The following is a 21,732-nucleotide window of genomic DNA, read 5'->3' on the forward strand; positions in this document are numbered from 1 at the left end:
ACAGAAGCCAATTGCTATTGGTTGAACATTACTCTGTTTTTTTAGACCAAAGTAAAAAGGTTTTTCATCCGAAAAAATGGACAAACTCTAGAAATATACTGAGCACTGACCTGTGATCCATGTCCTAAAGAAGTGCCTTGCTACCATTAGATAGTATGCCAAGCAGTACAATATATTTGAAAAATTCCAAAAACAAATTTAGCCACAATTACTAGTTCAAAATTGTTTTCAGGATAATTCCACTTGTATTAAAACTACATTGACAAGATAACTGCATATTTCATGTTGATATTTAATGTGACAACAGTTATTGATACCTTTAGTATAGCTTACAAACAAGAGCTGTCATAGGAGACAGCAAAGCTTGTCTAATAAAATACTGGACGCAGTAAAGAGGACAAAACTATAAAAGAAAAATCAATTATGTATAATTATGTATTAAGTTATAGTAAAAAAATAACATTTGTTAACATAAATTCCAAGATCAAGGGGAATAATTCTAGAAATACTCATGCTAGAGTTATGAACCTTGTCACACAACAAGTGTGTAATGATAAGAAATATATATTTAAAGTTTGAAGAAGATACCTTAAAAAGTAAAGAAGTTATAATATTTCTTAAAGAAAAATCCTAAGTTCAAAGAGAGATAAATCTGTTAATATTGCTTCAAGAGTTATGAACATTGTCACATAAAATGTAATTGATGATAAGGAATAAGTTTGAAGTTTGAGGTAGATACCTTTAAAACTAAAAAAGTTATAGTAAAAAATGACATTTTTCTAGTAAATAATCTAAGTTTATGGGGAGATAATTCTTGCAATATAGGTGCTAGAGTTATGAACGTTATCACATAAGATGTGGATGATGATAAGGTACATGTATTTGAAGTATGAAGTTGATCCCTTTAGAATTAAATAAGTAACAGTAAAAAATAATATTATTTAAGGAAAATTCTAAATTCATGGGGAGATAAATCTGAAAATATTGGTGCTAGAGTTATGTACCTTGTCACATAAGATGGGGATGATGATGAGGTACATATATTTGAAGTATGAGGTTGATCCCTAAAGAAAAAAAAGAAGTAACAGTAAAAAATAGTATTTTTTGAGGAAAATTTTAAGTTCAAGGGGAGATAAATCTGAAAATATTGGTGCTAGAGTTATGATGTGCTTGTCACATATGATGTGGTTGATGATAATGAACATATATTTGAAGTTTGAAGTTGATACCTTAAGAAATGACAAAGTTATAGTGAAAAATATTTTACTGCACAAAAACTTTTATCTGAAATCTTGACGCCGACGCTGGGGCGAGTAGGACAGCTCTCCATATACTTCGTATAGTCGAGCTTAAAATGCCCCTTGTCTTACTGTGCAGTTTTCCATATGTTTTTACATGTGCAATAAGAAATGAATGAAAGTTTTGAACAACAAAAACAACAATGACCAAGAATTTGTCAAAATGAACATATAAGCTAGACTTTCTTCAAAACAAGCTAACTACTTTATAATGGAAATAAGTTATGGTAAAATTACCATAAAATATGCATTTTTTTTACAAACATTTCGCAAAAGAAAACAAAATCGCAAAAATTACACGTTTGTTACAAAATTTTGTTTTCTTTTTGTCATTGAAAGTAAGGGTTTTTAACAAACCAAACAAAAAAATAGAAATGACTTGGGGAATTTTTTTGGGTTTTCAAAGAATAAATTTTACTAGTTAAAAATAATTTTTTTGTTTTTTAAAGTAATTTTAAGTTATAAAGATTGTTGACAGGTTATATGGCCCTATATAAGCGGCTCTGGTTATATTGCAAACAGCCATTTAAATACGGCCATATAACCTGTCAGCAATATTTATAACAAATATATAATACAGCAAGCATCATTTTTTAGAGAATAAAGCCAGATTTCTTTATAAATTGACAGCAGCCGTGTATATAAAACTTTATAAACGTCACAATTATCCAGAGAAAAGGGACGTTACAAACATGCAGTATTATAAATAGTAATAAAGCTGATAATTCATATTCAAATTGAAAATCATACCAAAGTAATACTTTTTATGTTTAAAATGTAACAAACTATTTTAGAATGTCATTCAATCATAATATTTCTTCAATAAGTCAACTAAGTCAGCTTTCTTTTTTTTTTAAATATATAATATTAATAGTATTGTTTTGTCACTAGTAGCTTTATGCAAATGATGTGAAAATAACTATGTTTTCTTTTAATTTTACAGCCTGAAAGTGGTAGTGAATTAGATGATAGTCATCATGACCCTGATTGGATGGATAATGAGGTAACAAATCATTTTAAATATTGTGTGGAAAAAAAAACAACAATAAACTGATAATTTTTATCATAGGCTGTACTTTAAAAAAATTAGGAACATTATAGTTCACCTTCCTCCATTATTTTTGCTGTAATAATATTATATGATTAAAAACTTAATCACTTTTAAATTTAAAATACTGCTACTGAAATACTGTACGTTGTAACTGGTATTGATACTGCATAAGTTGACATCCCTAGTACGGATGCATCATTGATAATGGTTATAAGTTGGGGATGTGGCATTGTAATGACATCAATAAAGCATTGAAAACAGGGGACATAAATCAGTATGCATGCTATTTTCTGTTGCACAAGGCATAGGATATTTTATTTGTTCTTTTTAATGCACAGTGCATTGAAGCTACTGTTTGTGTGCTTATTCCATATCTTAAAGAACTTTGTTGGTTTAAACTATTATAAGTTTGTTGGTTTAAACTACTATAAGTTTATAACTAAGTATTATTTTCTCAGGTTGAGAAAGCTAGTGATACATCAGAAAGTGAGATTAGTCTGAACCAGGCATTTATGTCCATCACAGAGTGGAACCCATTGGAAATAAAGATAGAGTGTACTGAAAAGGTATTTTTAATAAATTGATGCATTGATCGTCTTTAAAAAAATTAATGTATGTCAATATGCAAGTATAAACTATAGAAAAAAAATAACTCTGAAGTGGAAAGGTCTGAATAAATGGAATTGCCATTTTACATAAATCAACTGGTGTAATTCAAATGGAAAACAAATATTTCAAAAATTAGTGAAGAAATACTTCTCAAAAAAAAATTTTGTGTGCATTGTATAAGAAATCAAATGATTATTGTATGGGGTCATTTGCACAATAAAAATAATTATATCTTAGAAAAATAAGAGAACAAATAATATGAGATTTTGCACAATCGTCATCACAAGTTATTGTCCATATATATATATATATGTCAATTGGTCACTAATCTCGGAAAAGTATTTAAAGTCCCTTCATGTGAAACACACAGTAAAGATTTAAATTATCACACACCCGTGCCGATTTTGCGACTCCGTAAAAATGGTATTGCACGGCTGTGCAGATATTTTGACGTGACGTCATTAGCGTTATACAAACATAGTGTAACGACGCGCTAAATGTTAGCGTTATACTATAGGCGCGTCAATGAAAAATGACTCTTATTTCACTTTAAACGGTATTTATTTTGGGTATGTGATAAATAGAATATTAAATTCGTGTAAGTTCATTACTGAATTTATTGCACTCATTGAATAAAATAATATTATGCTCGCCAGAGGCTCGCATAATATAATTTTATTCAACTCGTGCAATAAATTCAGTATTGAACTTACACTCATTCAATATCCTCTATGTCTTTAACAAAATTAGTCAAGTAACATGTCTCCTTGACATACTCATGTTCATCATGTTCAACAAGTTGTCATATACTTAAAATAAAAGTTGCAATAGAAATAGATTCAAATAACTGGTAAATAGACTTTTTTTTATATAGTTTCAGAATGTCTTGTCAGGAGAAGAAATCAGTGATGAATTAAGAAAAGTGGAAGATACACACTTACAAGAAGACACAACTGATAAGGTAAATATACATATGAATAATAATGCAAATAAATTCTGATAGGCATTTGAACTTTTTATGTCAAATATTCAACAGGCACATTTAACTATGTGTGCAAAACTTTTGTTATTTTGTTCTGTTTTTTTATGGCATCTTGATGGATAGGAGATTATCACTCAGGCTAGCATCTTGGATCATGACGTCTCATTCAGGCTATATTCTCCCATATATATACTGGCGGCTAGGGTTATATTTACAAACAACCATTTATATCGGGCCATATAACCTGTCAACAATCTCTATAACTAATAATATACATGTCATTTTTAAGGGAGATTTCTATATGGAATTTTGCTCGAAAATTCCAAAATGTGTTTTCCAATGTAAGTTCTAGAATAGCTACAGTATGCCCTAGGAGTAAATTTTTTTTTTTGAATCAAGAATTTTCTGATTCTGATGTAGACAGTAGATTTTTTGGTTCTTTATTTAAATTTGGGTCCTTGCATTTGACATGTTGATGATTGTATGTTAGATTAAAACTCTTGCCTGTGATACAGAAAAAAATGTGGAATCACATAGAAAACCTTCAAAATAATAGTATTCTACTTGTTGCATTTGTTGCTTTTTGCATTTTCAATTTATTATGAACAGTTACATAAGGATAATGAAATGTTGCCAATAGTAGAATTTATTTAATTATCTATGCTACAGACTGATGTGTGTGATGCAGCAACAATAATTGATGATGATGTAAAGAAGGCACAGAATACAGTATTATTACAGGATACAAGAGAAAAGGTAGATATAAAATACAAGAAATTCAATATGAACATTTAATGTCTTGACAAGTGCTGAATATTACGCATGAACCTGTTGCAAACAAAATAACATCATAGACCTCTACCAAGGTTATCCAAATTATAGTCCTTTGGTTAAAATGATCTCTCCAGGGTCATAGGTTTTTGTGTCACCCCAAAGAGTAGTGGGGACATATAAGGATCACTTCTCCATTGTCTGTTTGTCTGTCACAAAACTTGTCAAGACTATTCCTTAGAAATTACTGGTGTAATTTTGTTATGAACAGTACCAAGTCCACATGTGCTTATTGTGAACATTTTCTGGTTCAAAGATTTTTAGCACAGTTATTGCCCTTTTTATTTTCTAAGTTTGCCTGGACTAATCCTCTTATTTTATGCCACAAACACAATTTCAATGAAACTCTACAGGATTGATCGGCAGCTCAAGTTCTTGCGTATATTACATGGGTTTGTAGTTGAATGATTTCTGGCCAAGTTATGGACCTTGAATAAGAAAATGTTAGTTGTAGCATTCAATTTGCTATCACAAGGTGATCACTGATTGCTCTCATCTGGTATACATTTAAAAAAAACTTCAGCCATTATTATCTTTCTAGGGACTGTCATTCAAGTTATTCATGATGCTAAACAATCCTTTTTTAATACATTTTTCTTTGATATTTATGTATAAATATGTGATAACCCTGACTGGCATTATACTCTAAACATACACTAGAACAGATTAAAATTATACGTTAGCACAACATATGAAGACAAATTTTTCCAATTTTATTGTCATCAATTTTTAGATTCTATTGTTGGAAACTTCCAAACAAAAGAGTGTCAATGTTTAGCATTGTCTTGTAGACTTTTACCAGTGACGATTTTTTCCTTCCACATACAAGGAGTCTCTGATGAAGCTAAAACTTTTGAACTTCTCCTTAAAATTTACTGTATGGGTACAATAATGTTCTAGCCTCCTCTTATTCTCACCTTCTTTAGGGCTCGCATTGTCCAGTTAAGTTTACTTTTTGAAACCATTCTGACACAATAATAGAGCTAGATTATATTTTATAATATTAATGTATTCTCGTATCAGATATGAAAATAATACTCTTCTTTTTTCACAGAATCACATCCCCGATTCTTTGGACGAGAAAAAGGGCATTGCAACCAGAATCTTTAAGGTATATTAAGTTCAATATGTTTTTATTTTTACAGTCAATTATAAATGATTTAATTTTATAAAATGTGTACAAAGATCACAAAGAAATAAATAAGGTTTAAATTATCATTATGTACCGTGCATAAGGTATTGTAAGTATTTCTATAATGCACTTTAAATGATTATTGTCAGATTCAAAATATAAGTGACAGCAAAGACTAATGGTTTTATAACAGCATGCCTCCAGATTCATGCTTATATTCATCAAAATGAATTATAATGAATGAAAAAAAATTATTGTGATTTAAACAAGAAACTAATTTACTCATTGCAAACCATGTAAATTACCAAAAAGAGATCAAAGCAAGCAAAAATAGCTCTAACTGCATTAATTATTCAGTAGAAATGTAGTGATAAAAACTGCAAAATCAGTCATTAATAGCATATAACATTTTAATTATTGCTTGCATCTGAATTCAATTTACTTTCTGTAGAATCTCGGTACATTTTTCTCAAGTTTGATTTTCTTGAAATCGTTTGGTTGATCTTGAGGTATCCAATATTTAATATAATTGCTTTGTTTTTACAGACATGTGAAGGCTTAAGGCAGAAAATGAAAAGAAAAAAGGTAATTGTACTGTATCTTTCTATAATAGGCAGATCTTATTGCTTACAAAAGGTTATTTCAAGTCATTTAAACATAGTTTAAACTACATGTAGTTTTATAAAATATAATCAAAGGAACATATTAATAGACAAGAAATGTATTACATTCTTTGACAAACAAGAGAAAAAAAATGATATGTTCAGAAAATTGATGTAATGGCAACATTGTTTTCAGTAGATATACTTAATTCTTTATTTCTTTTTTAATTGCCTATTATATGGCATTTGCCAACAAATTCACAACCTGAATACAGCTAGTTAATACTTGTACAGTCTTAAACCACAAATGAAAAGTAGAAAGAAACAATATGTAAAGGGCATATTCCTTCAGTTAAATATAAAATGAGTCATCTATTTAAAACTAATTTCCTTAATTTTAAGCTACACTTTGTGTTGGTTAACCTTTTCATTTAAATTCATTTTTCTCAGAATTTGTGAAACCTAGTTGCTTCAAACTTTGTATTCCTGTTTAATGTCATTATGAGATCAATTTTTTGTGAAAATTTATACGGAAAGCTCTTTTTTTTCCAGATTTTTTGCTCTATGCTAAATCTTCACTATATTTTGACACTTTTTCAAAATAGCAAGGAAATGTTAATTTCATTTTCGCCAAGCTATGTCATTCTTCACTTATTTTTTTCTTCTTAGGGCTATTTCTCAAAAAAATATCTAAATTTATCATTTCAAACTTGGAAAACTTTTAAACAATTTTAAAAATAAGGGCAGGCAACTTTAAGATTGATTTTTTTCTCATTGTCCCTTTTAGACTGCTTAGTATTGGTTGACTGATTTGTTTAGGTAATTTCTACCAGCTTGGAGTACTTGTTTAATTACACAATGCATTTCTAAAGGGCAAATAACCCTGAATGCCAATTAGGCTTGTGTTTCTGTGTTTTTATTTTATTGCCTACTGAATATTTGCTTATTTTGCAAAAACTGTATTCACTTAAGACTTGAAATATTTGTTGACAACAAATGGCATGTATATCTGTTGAGCATCTTTACATATAATAACAAGTATGTCCCTTTCTCTTAGTTGCTTTTATTTAACTATCAAGTACTGGAAAAGGTGGAGACCCTGTCAGTAGACTGGTCTTTATCAACACATTTATGCTCCCAAGTCTGAGTTTCAAATGTATTTATTCCTCTATAGATTGATGACTAAAGTAATATAAGAGCTTTGTTATATTTAAATTAAGATAAAAATACTTAAATTGTTGCTTTTATAACAGGCTGACTGTTCACCAGAAGCTGCTAAGCTACCCCAAAAAAGATCAAGAAGAGTATCAGAGGTAAGCATAATTTTTTAAATCTAAATGCAATGATAAGATGGATAATCTTATGGTTAAGGTGTCTGTATCAACAACTAAAAATTGTGAGTTTGAACTCATGGCCAAGCTTTCTGTCTCTCATAACACTTTTAATGGTTGATCCCAGAGCTTGTCGTATCCATGACAAGCAAAGTCAACTTGAACAACAGTTATTTTTTTAAGGCAATTTATTCAAACTTAACAAAGTGTAAAGGACATCAGGGAGTTGGCTCTGCCAAATAACCAAACACATTGTGAAATGTACAGATAAAGAAAATAAACAACCAGTTTCTCTTAAGAGCAATATTGTTACCTATTGTCAAGTTGTTTTAGGCTCGACTTATTCTAAAAAAAAACAACAGAGGTATTGTGTTTAAGTCATGGCATTGCTGTTGCCGTCCACAAGCTTTACCTTTGATCAAAACTACTTAAGTTCTGTGTGTATTGTCTTTATTCCTGGATACAAAAACCCTTGGGACAATACCTTCAAGTAGACCTGATTTAACTTGACCTTTATTCAAAAATGACCTTTACCTTCCAGGTTAAATGTCTAAATTTAGTTACAGTCAACTATCGTTATCTCGACATCGCTTTTCTCGATATTTCGTTATCTCGATGAAATTTTGAAAGTCCCGATTTTCTTCCCTATCTATCTTTATTGGAAATATTGTTTATCTCGATATTTCTATTTCGATATTTTCAGTATCTCGATGTAAAATTTCAGCCCCAACAGTTATTTTCACACTATTATCCTTTGTTTATCTCGACTAATAGTTTTCTTTCGTCTGTTCCCGTCAGACGTGTGAAAAACACAATCTAGACGATAATTGCTCAATTAACAGCGCGTGTCATAATGCCGATTATGTTTGTAACAAGTTTAGCTGTTTTAATAAAAGTTAATCTATATAGCGTGTTGATTGACTTATGTCAAAAATGAGTGAATTTTACATTCTTTTTAAATATTCGAACACTGTACAATTCATTATGACTTTAAATGTAAATGAAAAAGTAAAAGTATAGAAACGCTATCGTTGCAATATTGTTTCACAACATCACCACCAAATCAATCAGCGGTCGAACACTCTCGAGAAAGACCCGATAAATAACCCGGGATGATATCCGAATCAACCATATCCGATATCCGATTCACTATATTGGTGTTTTACTGAGTAAACCTCACTATGTGTTTTTATCACAGACACCCGTTTTTCCGCTGGTAAACATCCGCTAATGTTACTTTGTCAAATATTGACTAGTGCTATGAAAACAAGACATAGGGATATTATAGTTTATTTAACATAATGTATGCACATGTCTTTTGTAAAAATTAGTTTCGCTTTATTCTAACCCTAATATGTTTATCTCGACATTTCGTTATCTCGATATTTTTTGGACGGTCCCAATGACTTCGAGATAAACGAGAGTCAACTGTAATTATTGCTGATTTTTGATATTGCTGGTTATAACTTTGTCATAATGGATGGTCTTCAAACTTGAACATAACAATCTTCTAGGATTTACCTTCCAGCAGAACGTAACATCCACTCATAAACAATCTTAACTTGAAGTGGCAGCATGGCCAAGTGGTTAATATGTCGGACTAATGGTTGCTAGCCGCATGGGTTCAAACCCTATCGGGGGCAAGTCGTTGTTTCTTTGAGCAAAAAACTTAACACACATTGCTCAGTACTGGTTGGTTCCAGGAATTGATTCAAAATGTGTCTATAAGCTTATAGCTTCCTACACAATCAAACTAAAATAAATTCTGTATAAACAAAACAACCTTGATATTAAAGGTCAACATATTGAAATTTTCATGTTTTTGTAACTGGCTATAACTTATTAAATTCATGTTATTTAGACAAAACATTCATTTGGATGACTTTATTATATGCCAAAAACAATTTGACCTTAGCTGATTTATGACCTTGACCTTGATGGTTAACTTATTGGATTTTCACTGATTTTTTGCTATAATACACGTAATATACATGCCTTCCAGTCATAGACAGAATTGATTGTTAGGGAGTAACATGTAGATGATATACTGTAACTTGGTAATGAATAAATGGATTATCTTCATACTTGGACATAACAACTTTGGACAATTATACATTCTGGGACAGTAAAGGTCAAATTAGTGAAGTTTATTTGTAACTCTTGTCTTAGTTTTACAATTACATTTGACAAGCTTATTTTTCACTTTTTCAGATTTTCAAAGTTGGAGATAAGGTCATGGCTTTATGGGTGGATGGAATCCTGAGCTGAAAATACCATGACGCAAGAATTGTAAATGTTATTTCTTCAGGTAGGCATTAGATCTTTTCAAAGTGTTCATATTTCAAAGTAATATCATATATACATAAAAAAGTGAAAAGGAGTAGAATTTACAATATTTAATGATAGCTTAAGTTCGAATTTCATTCAAACAAAGATGGACATTAATGAGAAGAAATCATGTAACAATATATGAAAGCAGCACTCATTGCATGTTGTTATTAATGATGCCATGTTAAAATAGCTGACTGTAATGACACTTCATATACTTTAATTAAATGCAAATGGCACTTAACCATGACAAGGCTTGTTTCTTTATACATAATATAAATAACAAAACATGGAATTACTGAATCAAACTTTTTTTTATAAGAAAAGGCTTATTCTCTTGCTTAATACATAAACATCTGCAAAGGCACTTACATACCAAACCCCTTGCTCTGCAAGCATGGGCTTTGCTTTTGCATGTTAATAAGGTGAATTAACTCTTATAGTATGTTGTCGTTATATGATTATAATAATGGAATTAAGTTGATAAGCAAAATGAAAAGACAAAAAGAAGTCTTTGATTGCTGTACAATGTAACAGAAAAGGTTGATGTCATAATGTACCATTTTATTACCTTTTACTTCAAAAAATATTTGAATTTACATCTGTAATTTTTTTCAGACTTGTTCAAAGTGAGATACACTGAAGATGATGCTGAAAGGTTTTTAAATAAAAAGGACATACAGAGAATATAAAGGGATTAATATCACAGTCAAATTTAGTAAACCCCAGGACCAGCCATAAACAAAGAAGCATTATTTAAGAAATAAGATATCCCTAACAGTGATTTTATCGCTCAATACCATCACTGTTTGGAGTTTGGATCCAAGGAATTATATCATGAGGGCTTAGCCTGAGTGATATAATGATGCGCATCTGAACGACAAACAGTGATGTTATGAAGCGATAAAATCACCGATTTGGAAATATTTATTTTGATTCTAACACGACGTCAACAAACAAATGCTGCTGTACCTGATATTTAGCAAAATTGTCTCGGATTTGTTTCCGTACTTAATTTAAGCGCGTCGGATTCTTTTAGTGGTTACGTCACATATAAAATGATTACGTCACATATCTAAATCTAAAACGTCAACTGTTACTCTATTGCATAATAACACACACTTTCGGTTCTTCTATATTCAATAGTGAAAATGAGGGTCGTGTTAGAATCTTGTATAATATATAATAAAAATCTATGTTAAAATGTATTATTATTTTAGATATTTATTTCTGAATTAAATATGTAAACCTTGTTAAGACCCAAGCTTGTTATTTATATTGTTTCTTGCACCCACACATTGAAGGTCAAGTGGCAACATTCCAGCTTTACTGGTGGAGGAAGACTAAGGAGCCCCTCCGTGCATTATTTCAGGCACAAGCAGCACCTGAGAAGAACCAAGGACATATAATAAGATTCCCTTATCTTAAGATAGCAGAATGCTTCCTAATGCTAAAAAAGAAATGGGTTTAAAGTTATTGGAAATGACAAGTCTGCCACAGTACCCCTTTATAAATGAGACTCTGAGAAGTAACTAAGAATTATTGAAACCAGATTAGGCTCCCAAATATGTTTGCTAGCAGAAAATTACTTTCAAGAGCTTCTGAAGTTCATGTTCTAATAGTTGAATCATTTATTATCAAGCATATTGAAAGATTTGATTAAAAAAAGTATGTAATTCTTTGCAAGCAGAGTAGATTAAGCAAAATTTACTAGCCTTATGTCTTATCTGCCAATGATAAGTCCAAAATTTCTACTAATGAAGGGTTATAGAAATATATAGTGTACCGGTGACAAATCTCAATTTTAGTATTATGTTATCACATCAGCTGGATACATTAAGTATTGGCATTGTAATAAAATGTCGGTCCAGTTCTTTTCACAGAAAATACTTCTCTACTTTACAGGCAAGTTTGTTCTGTGATCATATATGTGCATTATTGTTATAACAAATTAAAGCAACTGTGTACACTTCAAATATAAACATAAATGCTACAGTTAAAACTGTCCACTAATTAGGGAAGAGGATGTTAAGCCAGATAAGTCGGTAGCTGCCGGATGGTGCTCTGAGGTGCCCTCAGGGTCCAAGAGAGGACTCCCATATGGGCTGCACATGTTACTCACCCTACAACATTTGGCACCCGACATGGGGCTGTGACTGCATATGGTCACAAATTAAATTCACATTGCTCTGTTACCCTGACAAATTTAAGGACAATCTTCAATAAAGCAGGGACTTTCAGGGTTTAGAACTGACTTTTTGGGGTAAAAGATGTGTAACCGCCAAGAAATCTTAATAGATAGAGATTTAGAGATGTGGAATGGGGTTCAAGGGTCTCGGGTTTTGTATCTTGTCAGGTTGCGCATTTTTCTTAACTGGTAACATGATTTATTTGCTGAATATAAAAAATTTGAATGTATCTTCAGAAACTAATATGCCTTAACTTGTGCTTAGATTATTGTACTATTCATTTTACAGTCAGTACATCAAAAAATGAATAAAATTCTTTATTTAGAATGTTTAAATATCTCTCAAAACAAATCCTATATTATTCACTTTGAAACATAATAATGTATAAATGCAATACAAGTATTTAGATACCATGACTGACTGGACCAATATTATGTACTATTCCATGGTCTCTACTATTTTCCAGTTGAAAGAAAAAGAACTTGTACCCTGAAGGGACTTGGTCAGAATATTGCATCCTTGTTAATACATGTGCTTGAAAAATTCCGTATGACATTATTCTTGTGAGCTTATGGTTCAGCTCATTGATGTTCAGTTTGTTAAACAAATCGGCATATATCATGCCTTTGGCCAATTTGTTTGTTTCATTTTTTACGCCTTTTCCCAACAGTATTTAAGGAATATACGCGGGTAGTTTCCTAACCATCGTTCCTGGAGAGTTACACCAGTACTAGACTACCTTCTACCACAGTGAAGAATATGGCCAAGACAATATTAAAATATTAGCAGTACAATTTTTTAAATTACATTATAAATCACTAGCTCTAATATTTACCATTAATCCACGTTTCATCTAAAATTGATAGATATATTGATATAATTATGTAATATTTAGTCAATGTCTGTTACAAAAATGTTGACGTTGAAAATTGTGACATTAAGGGTACAATTTCGGACCTCTCTCTAGCTATGATCATTTTCAGAATAAACAATAGAATAATAAACATTCCAGTATAATTATGCTGCTGGAACTTTGTATATTAGATTAGAAATAAAACTAAAGCAATTATCTGGATTGATTATATGTATATGAAAATCAGTCCAGATACATAGTTTGGTTCAGTAGTGAGGACAATTGAGGAACTTTTAATGCCCCCCCCCCCCCACACACACACACCCCTACAGAGGCCTCAAATACAAGTGTCTGCAATATCTAAAATAAAGAAACAATTTCTTTGGTTAGAAGAAGAACAAAGCTTTACTGTGTCAAATGTCCAGATATTTACCTTTAAAACTGATGGTCCTGGCCAATACAGCAAGATTTGGCTATGGTTATTGTGACTTAGTCTCATACAGTATAGCCAGTACTAGTAGGTAGAATAAGAAAAGGCCTGTATGTCAGACGGCTTCCATAAATATAACAGAAAATCAGGTAATAATAATAATATTGTAACAGAAAATTATAATTATGGATATTGTATTATTATATACTTGTAAATTAAATATAAATGAAAAAAATGCATATTTTTATTTTCACTGCACTGTATTTTCACTGGCTCCAGACAACAAAATGAGTTTTATAAGCCCAAAATTCTGCAACCTCATGCTTGGGAAATCGGAAGTACATTTATTATTTCCATTTGGATGAGAAACACTACCTTTGGGTAAAAAAAATCAAACTTTTTTGTGTAGCACAGTCATTGAATTTAAGATTTTGAATTTACCGACCCGAATTCCTGTTTTGTATTTATTCTAATATATATTTAAGTAAATTTTCTTAAAATTTTCACTGGCCCAAACTAATTTTCACTGGCCATTTTGCCGAAGCATATTGCAATAAATTGCAATACATATTGTCATGTAAATGTTTTGATGTAAAGATGGAGAAACATTATATGTATATATTCTTAGTAGAATTTTTATAAAAATGTAAGGACTAAATAGAAATTAAAGTGTCGCACAATTTGATAAACAAAACTAGTTGTGCTTGACCTTTCACATCTGGGCCACCAAGGGAAATAGCGACTGCATATTGACTTGTAACTAAGTATACCAGTTGTCGGATATTTTTATTGTATGTTGCGCCAATAAAATGTGTCAATTAACTTTTTTATGCAGAATTTTTATGTAAGTAGAAGGCAATTTATTAAAAGTTTTGATTTTTTTCTAAAATACTGGTTTTTGAAAAATCGTACCGCAGAACAAAATTTATTTTTACATATTGCAATATATCGGTATACATGTAAACTGTTACACCCTTAGTAATAATTGATTTTACCACTGTGAGGTAGCGCATAGAAAAGTAAATTATACTACATATAGTCTTTATTTGCATGTAAAAATTTGTATATGAACTTTAGTGTTATTGTGGGGTTTTCTTTATAAAATCATAACTCGATCATGAACACTTTTTTTAATGAGATTACAACAATACCAGTACTGTTAAATTTGTTGATGCTTGGTTTTTAAGCACATGCAAAAATATGTTTGCAAATTTTATTTAATGCACTGCTGCCTTCAAAGACATTTTAGGCTAAATCACATCAATGCGACTAGGTACCGGCATAATAGATACAATATTACAGCAAAATTGATATGTTTCAGTATTAGATCTACATATTTCTAGCAAAATATAAAGTCACATCTGATCTAGAATAAAACCACAAATACTTATTCCCTCGCTTATAGAGTTTTAAATGTATTGAACCTACTTCCCAATGAATAGTTTCATCCAAGAATGTGAATGAGTTTAAATCAAAATTAGATAAACACTGGCAGAGATAAAGATTTATACTAACGTGTCATATATTAATGTGCAAGTCCAATATTAATTGTGTAACACATTAGTCTTGATATTTATATCATGTTTATTGGAAAGACCAATACCGGAGCGGATGGGCCAGAAATTAGAACTCTAGGAAAGTGACTAATAAAGTCAGAGCAAAGATAAGAGTTATTTACATCTTTGATAAAGTTTCCCATACATCACAAGGTATCGCTGGTATTGTGCCGAATATTGACTTTTTTCTCCCAACATTTTTACTAATCAACTGGCCCCGTGTTCACTAAGAAAAGATCAGGATCAGGATCAAGTGATTCTGATTTTATTTTCATTGTTTAATGTTACTAAAATTATTTGTGTTTTGTTGAATTAAATTGTAAATATTCAAAATGTAAAAAAATGCTGATTTGCAAAGGAAACAAACTATTTTGGGATAAAATCAACAAATAACAAAACAAATACAAAAATATTCGGATCAAAATAAGGATCAATTTTAGGATCAGGATCAATATTTGGATCAACTGTAAAATGCTCAAATCTTGCAAAAATAACAATTTATTTATTCTAAAATTTCATATACTTGCTAATGCAAGTCCAGTTTTATCAATTTTATATTGAAAATTAAATCTATGAGGATAAATAATGAAGAATATTAGGGTTTTTAAATTTGATCCTGATCTTGATCCTGATCCTTAAATCTTTGTGAACACGGGGCCTGTAGTCATGATCTAATTTATCAGACGCTTGCATTGTATTACACGGTACTTAAAATTTATTGGCGAATAGAAATTAGCGCTATCGACGCAATTCAGCATTGTTTATTATGTAACTAATGATTGTATGTAATAAATGTTTGACTGTGTGAAAATGTTTGAAATAATATATGTTTAAACTAAATAAAAGACCTGGCGTATCATTTTTTTATTATTTTTAAATAACGAATAAATGTTATTTTATTTAAAATAAAAAATATATAGAAAATATATGCTTTTTAAGTAAGAAATTTAAACAGTCCCCAATACGGGCGAATTCTCCCATGTGTGTATTCTCCCATTGCCCTTAAATGGGAAAATTTCCCCATAACACTTAAACGGGAGAATCCCCCAATTACAAAAGTATCCCATTCCGATGATGGGAGATTTTCATCTCCCATTCTGATAACGGGAGTTTCCCCCCATTACCATGTTAGGTGAAAACCACCAATGGGAGAAATCCAAATTCCTTGAAATCTGTTGCTAAAATATTTTAAATGCATTTATATTCGATAATATTATCCATACATCAAACAAAATCTAAAAAAAAATAAAAAAATTCTCCAACAATTTTTTTCTCCCATTCTCGTAAAGAGGAAATGAAACCCCACGAAACTCCCACTGGGAGACCAAATCCCCAATGGGGGAATCGAAAAACCCCATGGGACGGCCAACTTTGAATGTCTCCCCTGCATTTAATTTTAAGGGTATCGTCATTTCAAAGGCCAGGTTTTACTCGACTCTATCTCTATTATTGACCGGTCTTTCAATTTTTTCTCTAATCAATTTAAAAAAGGTAGCTGAGTTTGCGAAAATTCCGGATTTGCAAACTTATTCCGGAGGCTGTTATAAGATTCATACTTCTTTTTAAAATAATGTTATGATTTTAAGAGGATAACACAAGCGTTTTGACAATCAAGTATATTAAGATCTTATATATCAATGTCGAATAAGGTTTGTTTAAAACAATAAGGGGTCAATTAATAATAATCAAAACAGAGTGTTTTATCTGTTGTTGTTTTTTTTGTGTAAATTGAGCATCATCAGATACCTTACGATCAATCTTCTAGTTCTTCTAGTAAGAAGTTCTAAGACTCTTCGCACTTAAATAATGAACTTGTTTAACTCATTTGTATAATCAATAAAAACCTATGACTGTATATATGGGCATTTTAGTTTAAACCAATATGACAATATTATCTGATATTTATACACGTGTTGATATATTAATAATATGATTGCTTATGATTTCAACAGAGTAACGCGGAAATGAGCATGAGGTTTAAACCCGGGGTCGAAAACTCATAATCATAGTCGGCCGCTGATCATATCACTTACAAAAATTTAAATAATGTTGTCACATTTAACGGCATCAAAACCGCTGTAGAGTAGCGTGTAGCATTAAACAAGGTAATAAGGGTTCTGTCTATTTCTAGTTTAAACAAAAGTTTGAATTTAAGATGAAAACTCAAGCGTACAAGTGTACCATTTACAAACACAGTTTTATTGAAATTTGGTGAAAAAATAAGTGTACAGTTTCACTCCAAGAATTTAAACTTGCTTCCAGATACTAGTTGACTTCGTATACACATAAGGGAAGCAAATCTGTATATGTTTCTTAACAGAACAGAGACAAATTTCAAAGAGAAAAATATCAAAGGTATTAAAATAGTGCTATTGTTGTATCTATCAAGTGTATTAAGAAATAAATAAAGTTCATATTAGGACTGGGATGACCTGAAGTCTTCGGGGTCATTATTTATTTTGCAGCTCGATTATCACATCCAAGTCTATTAACGCCTTAATAATATTAATAAAATATCAATGAAAATAGTTTAGATTCAACACGAAAATAAAGTGATTGATCTGGTTTTTGTTGGTGTCCTGCTGGGCCGCTAGACGGTAGCCCTGTGTTGCTGTTTTTCTGTTGTCACCTCTGTATACAACCCACTAGTTGTGTCGAAATTTCACTTCATATCAAAGTTAAAGTTCAACGTTTGAATAGATTGAAAAGTAGTAGTATGTCCAGTTACCTTAAAATATCAGTAAGAATGACATCTTTTTTACCTTGAAAAGGTGTATATGAATCGCTGCTACTCAACACTCTTTAGAGGGTAAAACAGATCGCTGTTAAAGCTTGAGAAAAATCAAAGAAAAGAAGCAAGGTTGCCTAGATACAATATATTCTGCACGAACAAATATAAAATACGGGAAACATGATTTAGGAGAAAAAAAAGACAGCAGGACACAACATGTCTATAGAATACAGCACTTCCTAGTGAAATCAACAATCTACAAAACTCTTAGCTGGTCAAAAAGAAAATCAGTACTGCTTCATTGAGTCAAATGTTGTGTTGTATGTTTATTTAACAGTAAAGGTTTGACTACCATCCAGCATCCCAAGAAATGTGGAGTGATGTGACCTTAGAAGCATACCGTGAAAAAGGATAGTACGACATAAATGAAAGCAGAACCATAGCATGTATAGACCCGTGACAACTATTCGATTCTCTACGAACCTAGTGCTGAAGAATTAAATTATATGCAGACGATAACATTCCATTTCGATGACTCAACATACAACTCAAACGATACCGAATGATCCTCCTTTAAAGAAGAAAATTATTAATTGCTTCGTTAAACTTGCTTGTAAAGTCAGCACGTACGCATACGAAGATATATGTTCGAAGACATACGTTCGTATATTTACATACCTTGCAACAAAAGCGATACGTCTTGAAGTTATACATAAATAAACAAAATAATTCTTTTATCGCAGAATATCTGCGCTTTACGGCTAGAAGAAGATATCCGAAGGAAATGAACAGCAATAATTGTGTTGATCGTCACATACGAATGAATCAATGTAAAAAATGGAAAGCAGTTGACCAAAACAGATATTGATTTAAAATTTTGTTTACCAAACGCAAAAGAAAGGATCATGAGAGAAATGATCGCTATTTCTTTATGAATTATTCTGAAATTTAACTTCTAACAGATGAGTCATTGCTTACTTTAATTACAGACACCGATATCGCCTATTTGCTACGACAATGATGCCTTCAAATATGTTACTGCTTTTAAAAAAACCCCAAAAAACAGCATTACAAGGGGAATGATAAAGAGTTAAAGCTTATCATGTAAATTGTTGGTGAAAACAAATTATATATATTGCTTATTTATTTGACACTGATACATGATTATATATCAATCAAAAATGGCAGAAGAAATATACGAATTTGCTTGTTGGTGACATTATGTTACATTCTGACGATAAATCGAAATGGAGACAATGACCCATGGAAATGGACATAGACGAAGTTGTTAAGTGAAATATAAAAACAACTGAATGACTAAAATCTACTGAACTACACGTGTAAGAATATGGCCAGGATTGGAATGGACATAATAATTTGTCAGTGTGATCTACGCTTTTACACAACTTCAAATGTTGACGCGACAATAACTAACGTCCGTATAAAACTAGAACTTGAGGTTACTGATAGAGATCGAAATGTTTTTGTCTAATTCAACAAAAAATTATATTTGATTTTAAATATTATTTATTTAATAATTTTGTTTAGATTTAAATATATAAACTTTTCAATAATATTTACTGTAAAATTCGTATTTTACTCTATTATTATATATTAAATATCTAGATATTGTTTCGTATAAAGGCTTATGAGGGGCGTCCGTGGCCGAGTGGTTAAGGTCGTTTACTTCAAACCACTTGCCCCTAACCGCTGTGGGTTCGAATCCCGACAGGGACTTTGGATTCTTTCATGTGAGGAAGCTATCCAGCTAGATTACGGAACGTCGGTGGTTCTACTCAGGTGCCCGTTCTTGCCTGAAATAATGCACGGAAGGGCACGTGAGGTCTTCCTTCACCAGTAAAGCTGGAACGTCGCGATATGACCTATACTGTGTCGATGTGACGTAAACCCCCCCCCCCCCCCCTAAAAAAAAAATAAAGGCTTATGATAAATATTTATAGTATATTTTTCCTGAATAGCTCAGTAGGTAGAGCGCAGGTGATAATCCCGATGTCGTGGATTCGATACCTACTCTTGCCACAATCATTTTTAATAATATTGTTTATTTGATATATATATAATTTTGCAAGTTCATTCATCTTCTTTCAAGAAAGTTTTTTTCAGGTTCAATCTGGAATATTCTTTCTGTAAGTACCGTTTAAGTACTTATTTCTGCGGGCTTAATTTTCTGCGATTTTTGTTAAAATAAGGGGTTTTAAATTTTTGCGTGTCTTATTTCTGCGGTGTCAACATTCTCGCAATGATGCGATTTATTTCTGCGTTTTAATTAAGATATTTGTACAAAATCACAAAATCAATTCAAGATTGGTTGATATTTCATTACTTCCGACGACTTATAATGTGTTTCGTCGTAATCATCGTGTATAGGTTTACACACGTTAACTTAATAAACAAAAAATAACAACATTCAAACACAATTTGAATAACAGAATATCTAAAATAAACAATGACAAGATCGCACATAGACACAAGGATTTGTACACATACAAAAAGTATGTTTATTGCAGGTTTAAATTGTAATAACAAACAAGGGTCATTTTTTATCAAATCTTTGATAATGGTATCATTTAATATTTTAAATGAAAAAAAAATGAAACAGCCGTATAAACAACGGTATAAAGCGCACATGTAGAGAAAATGATATTTTCTAATCTTTTATTCACGACGAATGAAGAATAAAGATTTCATAAAGAAACATCCCAAATACAGTTAATCTCTACAACAGCCAATTTCGATACATGGTAATTTAATTATAAATACTGATAGTTGAAATATTTCGACATGTACATAGGGAAAGGCTTAGTTTTCTGCTGATCTATAATCTGTCGTGTCGTTATGAACCGCAGGAAAAGGGACTTATACGTAGGTTAGTATTTTAGATTGTTCATTGATAGTATATATATGATGAATGTTTGTACTTCGAGTGGCGAGTGCTAATTGTGATATTGTGTGATGTTGATATACTGATTGTGTGCTATTTTACTTATGATATCGTGAAGCTAACATAGTAATATACTAGTTTAGATTCCATTCTGTGTTGGAAGTGTTTTGGATTTTCTGCTGTGAACATTGGACATTGATTAAATTTGACTTGTGAACAATTGGATTTCGAACAGTGAGTTTAACATTTGGATACATTTTAAATTTGAATCGTGGATAATTGTGAGTTAAACTTTATTTCATTTTTTCTGTATAACTGTAACTGTTTTTCGTTTATTAAAATTGTAAAACGTGTTGCTGCGTTATCTTCTCTGTAACAATTTATTTATTATTTTTTATACATTTACTGTTCATTTAAGAGAATATCTAGAAAGGAATATAAGTAGATAAATGTGCAATACTTGTATTGATACCTTTTGAAAATATTAAATTTCAATTTTCAAAAATAATGCTCGTCCAAGTAATTTATTATCAGAAAAAAATATTCCGATTCACTGTAAAAATGCATAATTTTTATTAACTTTTAATTAATTTTGAATATGATATAGGAAACCATCAAGCAGTAGGTCTGCTGATATTTTTATTTTTTTCCCAATTATGAAATTAAAATGAGAAACTGTTACAATTCTAAATTGTAAGAAAAATGGAAGAAATTGCAATTCTAACTTTTAAAAGGGAAACTAAAAATTAAGTAAGTGAATGATATAGTACCTCATGATGTATTTTCCTTACAAATCCAGATATCACTATAAAAAGTTATAGAATTGCGCAACAAACTTTTGAGGCTCTTATCAATAAATTTTAGATTCAATGACACACCTGCCTGGTTTTATAGGAATGTGTTTTTT

The 21,732-nt window shown here is 30.9% G+C and overlaps 2 protein-coding genes across 2 annotated transcripts in view; one reads left to right on the plus strand and one right to left on the minus strand.

The window, feature by feature from the left end:
• LOC132744346 (interferon-induced protein 44-like) overlaps nucleotides 1-21,710 on the minus strand; it is a 91,533-nt gene extending 69,823 nt beyond the window's left edge. The window contains exon 1 of the mRNA XM_060733034.1: nucleotides 21,596-21,710. Coding sequence (XP_060589017.1) covers nucleotides 21,596-21,600 — 5 coding nt within the window. The 5' untranslated portion in view covers nucleotides 21,601-21,710. The remainder of the gene's footprint in view (nucleotides 1-21,595) is intronic.
• LOC132744345 (uncharacterized) lies at nucleotides 2,146-13,470 on the plus strand. The gene is made up of 9 exons (XM_060733033.1): nucleotides 2,146-2,301; nucleotides 2,808-2,915; nucleotides 3,833-3,919; nucleotides 4,610-4,696; nucleotides 5,826-5,882; nucleotides 6,450-6,488; nucleotides 7,759-7,818; nucleotides 10,048-10,144; nucleotides 10,783-13,470. The coding sequence occupies exons 1-8, from the start codon at nucleotides 2,290-2,292 to the stop codon at nucleotides 10,102-10,104; spliced, it is 507 nt and encodes a 168-aa protein (XP_060589016.1). The 5' UTR covers nucleotides 2,146-2,289; the 3' UTR covers nucleotides 10,105-10,144; nucleotides 10,783-13,470.
• Nucleotides 21,711-21,732: the final 22 nt, after the last annotated feature.

Source organism: Ruditapes philippinarum, unplaced genomic scaffold (assembly GCF_026571515.1).
Source record: "Ruditapes philippinarum isolate M1 unplaced genomic scaffold, ASM2657151v2 ctg536_1_1_1_1, whole genome shotgun sequence".
Classification (NCBI taxonomy): Eukaryota; Metazoa; Mollusca; class Bivalvia; order Venerida; family Veneridae; genus Ruditapes; species Ruditapes philippinarum.